We start from the raw sequence: 10,119 nt of genomic DNA, 5'->3' as shown, positions 1-10,119 counted from the left end.
GGCAGTTGACCTATTTTGCTCCTGACAGAAGTATTTTTATGGTATTTTGAATATTTTTATATATATATGTACCACAGTTTTAAACCTTTCTATAGCAAGTGCACAGTTTCATAATTGCTATTCTTTGCTGTCAACTCAGTTTACTAACTGCTGCCCATTTACTGTTGAGATTTTTTCTTCCCATCTTAAGTATGAGTTTAGGTGAAAAAGCTTCTGTCAATTCACATCACTCTTTGTTATTTAACATAATATTCTCAAACGACTTCAGGTATTAGAAGTTTCTAATTCAATGTTGTTTAGTTGTAATGATATTTTCTCATATAATTTGTCATTGGACAAAGATTTGCTTTTTAACATTGATAATTATTAGTTTTGATTGATCAAGAAAAAACAGTTTCAGATCAATTAGACTGCATTAATATAAGACACATCTTTTTAGATGTTCTTCATAATTTAGTTACTCTTTTGCAGGACTTCATGTAAGTTTGCTTTGTTTTTTTTCAGCTGCCTTTCATCTTGCTTGTGTACTCTTCCCTCCAAAAAAACACCCTGAAGAAATATTTGTAAATAAACATCAATCAGCAACCCTGGTAATCTTCAAGAGTAATCTTGAGAACTGGGGCTTGCTCACTGTCTTCCATTTATTTTAGCTCCACCATTTTATTTTAGCTCTAGCAAGGCTGTCAAGCATTTTGTCTGTATTAAAATTGATCTGAATTCCTGTTTTGTTCTTCTTCTTTCCTGTATTACTGTAGTATCCATGGAGATCTTGTTTTGTCCCATTTCTGCCTGGGCAATGGTGCCAATTTGTTTTTTTTAAGACATTTGCTGACACTTTCTTTGCTCTCAGTGCATGTAGGTTCCAACTTTTTTTTTAATAATAATTTTTAAAAATACATCTAACAGTAAGTCTTGTTCAATTAAAGCAGTTGATTTACATTAGCATAACTTCTAAAAGTCCCACAGTAAAGCAAACCCACACTGACAGTTAGCTAAAAGAGGTGGCCAGGCAAGCTGCTTGCCTTGCAGCACGGGGGGCTGCAGGGAGCCCTCCTGCTGCCTGACTGGGTTTGTAGCTGTCCTGGAATTCTGCCTTGCTTCTCTTGCTCAACTACCTTGGAAGCTGGATTATACAATTGCTAGTGTTGAAACCAAAACAGGTAGAAGGACTCCAGTAATTACAGTCCAAACTTGGTTGTTGTGCAAACAACACTTCTGGTTCGCGGGCAGCCATGCTACTGAAAAGAATTGTGTACAGATCAGCAATACAGACAGTCAGAACAAGATTAAATTGTTAATTATCTCATGGCAAAATTCACTTTGTATTTTTTACACTTCATACTTAAACCTGTCTCAGTGATGGTGATTTTAAGTGACAGATTTCAGTAATATAAAAAAGTTTGCAGGACTTCTTAATATGAAGATGACTGGTAGATATGGCAGAGGAACTACATTCAGATGTTCTGAAGATATAAAAGAAGAACTTTGAGAGTACCTGTGGCTGTGTGCAGTGCAAAAAATTATTGAATATACCTGAAAAAGGTTACCTGTAAACTTTATCCCATCCATACTGATAACTAAAGAAAGTCGAAAAGCTGCTTGGAGGTTTGAAACAGTGGGAGGAGGCAGTCTTCCCAATATCCAAGATATCAGGCATTCGATATGGACCTCAAGATCCAATGCTATGGCTATTTGTCTATTTCCTCGGCCTTAGGTGCAAACACAGGGAATTGTGGAACTGGACTGCAACAATCTGGAAAACTTCCAGCAATGCATAGGCCTTGTTTGTCACCTATCAGTCAAGATCCTAAATGCCCCAATCTGCCAAATCTGCTAAACACCTAGAACAGTTATGAAATGCTGTTGGAAGGAGGTGCGGTGGAAAAATTTTGATCTTGGAGATCTTTTGGTCTTTAGGCATTTGCCTAAAGCTACTGTTGCCTCCTACACCAAGTTAATAAAATTTTCCCTTTGCTTAGCCCATATGGGAGCCACATGGAAGTGGTGTGACTTTGCACCCGTGTAGATGAAATTACTTGTGCTATTATCTTGCTAGCAATAAGATGAGGGGACATAGTCCCCTGCACCACGGGAGGTTTAGGTTAGACATTACAAAGAATTTCTTCACCGAAACAGTGATTAAACATTGGAATGGGCTGTCCAGGGAGGTGGAGTCAGTGTCCCTGCAAATGGTTTAGGAAAGAGTGGACGAGACACCCAGTGACACAGGCTGGATGATGAGGTGGTGTTCGGTCATGGCTTGGATTCGATTATCTCAGAGGTCTTTTCCAACCTAATCGATTCTGTGACTCTGTGACTCCGTGATGCAGGGCGCGAAGTGCACAGGCAGCAGACGGTACAGTTCAAGCGCCTGCACAGGAGCCCCACCGCGTAGCTCAGCGCACAGCCCCCACACGAGCTTCGCGTGCCGGCCGTTCCGAGCGGCCCCGGCCAGGCCCTGCTGGGCCTCCCGCAGGAGGCGCTACCGAGGCCCCGCGCGGCGGCGGCTGCGCGCGGGGCGGGCCCTAGGCTGCGGGCGCAGCGCCCGGTGACGGCGCCGGCTCCTTCCGGGCCGTGACGGCGCCGCCGGCCGCGTCCCTCGCTCTCAAAATGGCGGACGGAGTCGACAGAAGTCCTGTGGCGAGAGCGGCGGGCGGCCGGGCCCCCGCGCAGGCCCCAGAGCGAGCTATGGTGAGGCTGCAGACCGGCGCCGCGGCGCGGTACCCTTTGCCCGCCCTCGGGAGCAGCCCGTGCCCTCCCCGCGCTGCCGCCCCGCCGCTCGGCCGACCCGGGCTGGCTCTCCGCGGCTGCCGAGTTGCGCCATGGAGGGCTGGGACGCGCCGCTCCGCACCGCCGGAGCCAGCGGAAGGCGGCTGCTCCAGCCGGGGCACGGCCTGGGCGTTGGGGCCGGAGCGGGCGGCCCGGTGCCCCCGTGCCGGCGGCGGGCGCGGCTGCGCACCCGCTCCCGGCGGCCTGCGCTGGCTGCGGCTCTGGGGCTCGCCGCCTCTGCCCCGGGAGCGGGGAGCCAGCTGTCACGGGCCCACGGGGACGCGGTTTGGCTCAGTTCCCCGCTGCATCTCTCAGCCTCTGTCCCGGGTCTTCAGTTGCGCTTAATGGCTGAATTGAATGAGATCAAACTTTGGAAAGCTTCAGAAGTTGTCCTTTAAACCTTGTAGTGTATATGCGCATTTTAACGATAGTCCTTTACCTTTCTCAATTAAAGGTGACTCCACTGTGGAACAAAAAAGGCTGAATAACAAATTATTGTGTGAAGCAACAAATAGTATAATTTAGAAAGAACATAGGAAACGGTTATTTGTTGAACAGAAATATTGTTTCTATTTTCGTTCTGCAAAATAATTGTATATGGATTTCGTACTTTGTTATTGAACACAATTTGCTATTGACCCTGTCTAATGGTAGCCCATAGGTGCCTTCTGTGGTTTCCTCCACAAACTTGTGTAGTGATTACTATTTTTGAAACACTTTATTAGGAGGACTTTAAAACCCAGAGGCTGAGAACTTAAGAAAGGAAGGCAGATGGATGTGTATGAGGCACTTTATATTTTATGTTTTATTTTCTGTAACAGTCTGCACACATAGTATAGTTTTGAAACTGTTGACTGCTGGTGTTTAAAAATTGGGTGCTGGCAAGCCTGTAGAATAGCTACTTTTTACATGATGCTACACACCACTAATAAAAGTAGAAAGCTGTTTACTCATGGAACTTGTCTTACATGTGGCAGCACTAAGCCAACAACCATTATTCCCTGTACCCTTCTCAGAATTTTAAGTATCTGCAAATCATTAGAAATGGACTAATTAGAATTTAGTCACAGAGTTCATTCTTAAGTGCTGGATATTTCTGTAACTGAAACAGGCCTATGTGTGGATTTTTTTTGAAATCAGGAACAACTTGATTTTAAACTAAGAAAAATGTGATTTGACTGCATAGTGTCAAAAATTGCAGCCCAAGACAGGCGAGTTCTTAAGCTTGTGAGCTGTGCCTAAAGTCAGTGGTACTGAGGGTAGTAGAGGCAATCAGCAGCAAAGCAGTGCAATCAACCTTCATTAGTTGGGGACATCAGAGGCTGAGTTAGCCCAAGCAATCCATACAGCTGGTAATAGTGGTATTTGGAAAAACGGGGAGAGAGTTGTTGAAGAGATCCTCAGCTGCTCAAAGGTGATGCTGGTGCACTAAGTTGTCTTACTTTTTATGTGATTTCAGCCAATTGAAAGTGTCTGGACCAGAATTATCATTCTAATGAAGGTAGCTGGCCATCCAGACTGTGTTGCCTGCCATACATCCAAGCAAAATTCAGGGATTTGACAGGGAGCAGGGGCTGAGGGTATGTTATAAGAAGGGAGAAGAAGAGCCTGAGATGGGTACTTAGGTTGTGTCTGACAGCATTTGTGATGTCAGACAGCAAACCTGGCTATAGTGATGCTGGAGACTGCTGTAATCTGGAAGTAGTATCCCCAATTTATTGCTGTCCTAAAGATGGTACTAAGTAGCTAGAATTAATATATCCTGCCCGACTTGTGCTTTCCCTGTGCAGAACTGTTCTGAAAGTCACTGTGGTGCTAGAATTGGACAGTGGTGTGGAGTGGAAAGAACTGGTTAAATAGGGTGAGCTTGGGCTTGTCAAACTAAACTTGTCAAATCTGTCTGAAGATCTGAGCAGTCAGACAGACTCTGGCTCCTCTGTTCATCTCTGACTTTGGGTGCTGTTGGCTGCCGTGCAGCACCACATGTGGCTGCAAGCCTTCCCAGAATGCTGGGTGCATGATGCAGGATTACCTGAATGGTTCTGCAGGAGCCAGCCTGATTCTGGAATGGATGGTGATGGCTCGGGTAGTAAACTCTTCTGCACCCAGCCCAAGTCAGTGGTGTCTTCTCTGCATTTACCTCCAGCACTTCAGGTTGGGTGACTGTGGGTGAAAATACTTAACTTGGTGTTTCACTGCATTAGTTGGAATTCAGGTCCTGTCTGGGCGTCTGCTTCTCCATAGTGGCTGTATTGCTTTCTGAGCTGCCCTGGAGGAAAGTGGGCTGAATTTAATGCTAATTAAGTAGTAAACCTTGTCTACCAAACTTGGGTTTACTTTCTTTCCTTTCCCAACAGCATCCACAGTTTAGATGGCTGATGGGCTGGACTTGGCTTGTCCAGTAGTTGGCTAGCAGGCATTGCTGGTGGCTTGACAAAAGCCTGCTTTGCAGGCTGGATCTTGCCCTTGGTTGGTTGTCCATTTGTATTCTAAACAAATTCTGGTTTGACTCCTGCCTGCTTTTGTGTCTGCTACCTGGAACAGGGCCTTGATATTAAGCTATTTGAAGGATTTTAAATTTACACTGAATCTTCAAATGTTCATGTGTGAACCTTCTCAGTAATATTTGCAAAGAAAAGGTTTTTTTTTTAAATGTTCTTTCTTTTGCCATCAGTCACAACTCGTAACAAAAGGTGAGATGTAAGTGGTGCACAAGAAGAGAAAAGCTTTAACTATTAGGATATTTTCTTTAAAGACAGGAAAATTCCAAATTTCAGTTTCATAATGTAAAGCACGATATAGGCACTTGTGCATTTTAATGTATTTCAGATCTCTTGTGTCATTCAGTGCTGTTACATAGTTGAGGAAATGTTTATGAGGACTCCTGCTACCCTGGATGTGTCCTAATCAAGCAGTAATATGGAGGGGATATTCATGTGCAGGTTGTTTCTTGAAATTAGTGAAATCTGAGTCAGGCCTCTTATTTGGAGTTGCAGTGTCTTCTAAACTGAATTGACCTGCTTAAACCAGATGACATGTCCATATAATTTTACTTTGCTAAGCCAAATTTGTTTAAAACTTTGTTTTAGGTAAGCCATCATATCCTTTATCTAAGCTCTGAAATGCACATGGTCAAAGCTGCTGTATTTAGAGCCGTGCAGCATATTGGCAGAACAGTGTTTACTGTGCACTTGTGTCAGTGTCCAAGGAATGGAGCTGTGAAAGTTGCAGCAGGTAACTGGAGCCTGGCCCAAGTCCTGTTTGCATCCCTATATGTTTACTGAAGTTCTTTGACATTGTTACAGCATCTGGTAGTGCTGTGGTTTTTTCTTTCCTGTCTACTTACACTTGGTAATGTTTGTGACTTTTGTTAGTGCAGGGGTGAACTGATTGTAAGGGTGGTATCTGTTATCTTTGCTTGAGTCCACATAAAGTGCACAACATATGGTTGCTCTAGTCCCATTACAGTATTGCAGTTGTGAGAGGTATGTGGCTTCAGGAGAAAGCAGTGAATATTCCTGATAGCATGTAACTGTTTCAGTGTCTCCTAGATGTCACAGCAGCAGAGAAGTTAGGAATAAACAGGTTCTTGTATAAGGGAAAGTGTTTGAGGGATGCTGAGTGAGTGCTAAATATGGATAGAATCACCTGGATATTTCTGCACATTCTTTCAGTGCAGAATTAGCGTGTACAGTGGACCTTAAAATTGATGATAAATGGAAAACAAGTGTGAATACACAGAGAATTAACAAAAAGCAGTGGGGTTGTTTTCTACCCCCTGCACCCCCCAATCCTTCCATCAATGAATTACTTCTTTGTAAATATTCACTGTAGTTGTGTGTTTTGAAGTGCAGCCTGGTGCTTGCTGAAACATTTCATGGATGTTATGTTCCTTCAAATGTAGGAGACCACAGGATGGATGTTAAGGATTAAAGAAAGAATAAAAGTATTTCCTTTGTTTCTCTAGAAACAAAATTAAAATTATGTCAAATAAGTAGTCAGAACTTCAAATTCAATTTCAAAGTCTCACAAAATAAGTAACTCTGCAAAGATGATTTTGTTATTTTTATAGGGAGAATAACTTGTCCCGCAAAATATTTTGCATATTGTTTTGGCTTACGGTGTGGTACTAGATTTCTGCTTCCTCTGGTGTTAATTGTTTGTTGCTATCTATCAAATGCAGGTTTCACCAAAAAACTTGGAACATAAAAAGGTGATTAGATTGCATGTCCCAAAGACTTAAAAATTAGTTCCAGGTTTCCTGGCTATTTTTCCTGTTGCAACTACTTAGTAGTAGTATCCTGCTAATTTTGCAGCATATTTAGGCTGGAGTATTCATTTGGTAGGGAGGTACAATAGAGATACCTCCAGCACAGTGGCGAGAGCTACAAGCCATGATTTGACTCCAGCTGTCTCCTTGGGCAGCAGATTGCTTTCAGGTGCTTCCTCCCATGAGCTGCAGCTGTGCTCTTGGGTTTTGAAGGTGCCTGTGATTTAAAAGTGACCTGCAGTTTCCAAGAAGTTGAGCAGCTTAGGTCTGTGTGTTGTTTACTCTGAAGAAGACCTTAGTTTTAGCTGTCCAGCAGCTGAAACAGTAGCAGATAGTGCTGGTGGTTGCTTGTCCTTCTCCGGTATTTGCGCTGGTGACTGCTGGAATCGAGGTAGGTTGTGCTCTAGACAAAGCTTTAGTAGTCTGTGATGGTTTTGAGTCTCATTCCAAGAGGGCAAACACCTGCATCATTAAAGCATCTTTAGGCATGGATTGGCAGCCTGCTTTGGCTCAGGGGCCAAAGTTAAATGACTGAAAAGATCAAAAAGTTCTTTTATGTCTTCATGTTGAAGTTGATGTTTTGTTAGGACAACGTTAGACAGTCTTAAACGTTACCCGTGTTGTGCCAAGGGAAAAAAAACTTTAGAAACCTAAGTTCCTTCTTTTAGTGTAATTACTAACATGTAGAGCAGACTGGATACTAAAGTGAGATGACAGATGCATCAGAAAACAGATATTTTGTATTTGAGTTCTAAAGAGTAATTTTTACAACTTAGATTCTCTACTAAAACATTGGCTGTGCTTTGTTGGAGAATGTGAAACAACATAATTCCTGTGACAAAACAAATTAAGTTTCTGTTTTAACTCCCTGAATTGTGCCCTTCCAGAGATAGAATTTATACTCCTAAAAAAAAAACAAAAACACCTTGATTTAAGGCAAGGAAGAAGAAGTATGTAAATTTCTAGTGTTTATTTTTGAAGCCTCTTCTTTTTGGTATATATATGTTTGAGGCTGAAATGGATTGCCTTGTCTTCATGTCGTTTTTACTAAAAATAATGCCTAGGTGTTCTGTACTCTAGTTGGATTTTATTTTCAGTGCATTAGAAAACTGGCAATTTTAAACCAAAATAATAAGAAGGAAAAATGGAGCCAAAATGTTGAAAGCAGAATCTTTATATGAAAATGTTAGTTCAAGAATCCTTTGAACTTTCCTTTTCAAAGAAATTTTTAGTATTCTGCTTACTTATCAAAGAACTTGTGCATATTTATCCTTTTAAAATGTCATATGTTTCCTCAGTTAGATAATATCAGAATAAAAGTTTTCTGAGATGCTGTTCTGCTAATCGCTATTTAACTTGTACAAGTGTTCTGTGCCTTAAAGTAAAGCTGCCTTTTGCATTTGGTATTTATGTTGCATGGCACTGCCTGAAATCAGTATGCCCCCAGCATTTCAAATATTTACTTTTAAAAGCCTGCTTTTTCTAGCTGCTTTGACAGGCAGCTGGTATTGTCGTCTCGTGCCTGACAGATTTTTGCTATACATAACAAAGGATTTTATTATTCCTTTTAACTGGAATGCTGGACCAGGTACGGGTTTTAGCTCATGCTACTGGTAGTGTCTGTTCCTTCATAATTTCTTGTTTTATGTTCATAAATATTAATATTCCTTTTCACTGGTTAATTTATATATCTAAATATAGTCTTGAAATTTAGGCAATCACTTTTGCACTAAAAGATCAGCTTGTCAATCAATGCAGTTAAAGTACAGCTGCTTTTTGTAATATTGCCTCGTGCAAGCTGTTATTTGGAAAAGACTTCAGAGTTCCAAGAGAACTGTGCTTAAAAGGTAGATTAAAAATTGTCGTGGAAGAAACAGCTCCTGAATTAGTGCACATAATAAACCTCAGCAATGATAAGGAAATTTTGTCGTAGGGGCGAGAAATCTCATTTGATCCTTGGTTAGCAGCTGAAAAGTGAATTGAGTGTTGTTAACTTTTCCTCCCCTTTTTTTCTTACACGCTTCTTTCTTTCTCGTTCCTGTTATTATTGGTAGTATTCTTAAATGGAATGTGTTTGTGAAAGACAAAATTGGATATGGCTATATTTGCTATATCCATGACAGATATTTTGCGTATTTTATAGCAGTATTTGTAGGCAATTAGAATTTCTCTACCTCTGACCTTTTGGCATGAGGCTTATTTAAAGGGTTTGGAAAAAGCTACAGACAGTCCTTTTACGTGTAGGATAAATATGCATGTTTGGTTGAAATTGACATTTGGGAAAAGCTCTATGTGGTTACACATGGGAAGAAATATTAGTTTGATCCCATAGAGGAGAATATGATTCCCATGTAAGACAAGAAATTGTTTCCTAATGGTTTGCTCTCAAGTGGTATTGTGAAGCAGTGCTTGTGTCACAGTATTCTTCTGAAGAGTCAATAAAGATGACAAATTACTGCTTTTGTTATAATGCACAAATCACATGTGATAGACAAAATGATTTGTGTGTCTGCTCTTCTGACAAAACTGCTAGCTGTCGGGATCATTAGCTTGTCAGAGTGACCCCAAGAAAAGTTTGAAAGTCTGTTTTCACAGCCTGGTGCTTGAAGAAGGAGTCAGGGCTCTTCATTTCTCGGTCTTAAGGTTGTTTATTTTATCTTATCTATGAAATTTTCTCCTGCCCTGCCGAGGTCAGCTCACCAAGACAGTCCGAGGCACTCTGCCTGCCCACAGGGCGGTGTTATGTCTTTATACTACAAACTACAAATACAATGTTTACAATTACTTTCCAATTCCCATCACCTATGTTAGACAGTGAGCTTCTACTCTAAACCAATCTTTAAGTGCCAACATCACAGCAGAAGATGGAGGCCAAGAAGAAGAAGGAGAAAGGCTGGACACACCCAGTTCCCTCCATCTTGCCTCCTGAACCCCCATACCAAAAACCCTGAAATCTACTTTTCCACCCTGTGATAACTTCACTAATATTCTACTTAAACTGTTGTGGCTTGCTGATCTTCATAGAAGGTTGGTAATTTGCTCCACAGGTCATAATCAAAACCATAGGCATTTTGGGCTCT

At 41.8% G+C, this 10,119-nt stretch overlaps 1 protein-coding gene across 3 annotated transcripts in view; it reads left to right on the top strand.

The window, feature by feature from the left end:
• The first annotated feature begins 2,551 nt into the window (after positions 1-2,551).
• The window catches only part of UBR1 (ubiquitin protein ligase E3 component n-recognin 1), a 59,042-nt gene continuing 51,474 nt past the window's right edge, over positions 2,552-10,119 (top strand). For all 3 annotated transcript variants that reach the window (XM_059473673.1, XM_059473672.1, XM_059473671.1), the window contains exon 1: positions 2,552-2,691. In XM_059473673.1, the coding sequence (XP_059329656.1) occupies positions 2,611-2,691 (81 nt within the window). In that variant the 5' untranslated portion in view covers positions 2,552-2,610. The remainder of the gene's footprint in view (positions 2,692-10,119) is intronic.

This window comes from Ammospiza nelsoni, chromosome 6 (genome assembly GCF_027579445.1).
Source record: "Ammospiza nelsoni isolate bAmmNel1 chromosome 6, bAmmNel1.pri, whole genome shotgun sequence".
Lineage (NCBI taxonomy): Eukaryota > Metazoa > Chordata > Aves > Passeriformes > Passerellidae > Ammospiza > Ammospiza nelsoni.
Note: the sequence above shows the minus strand (reverse complement) of the source record. Positions and strands in the feature narration are given on the sequence as shown.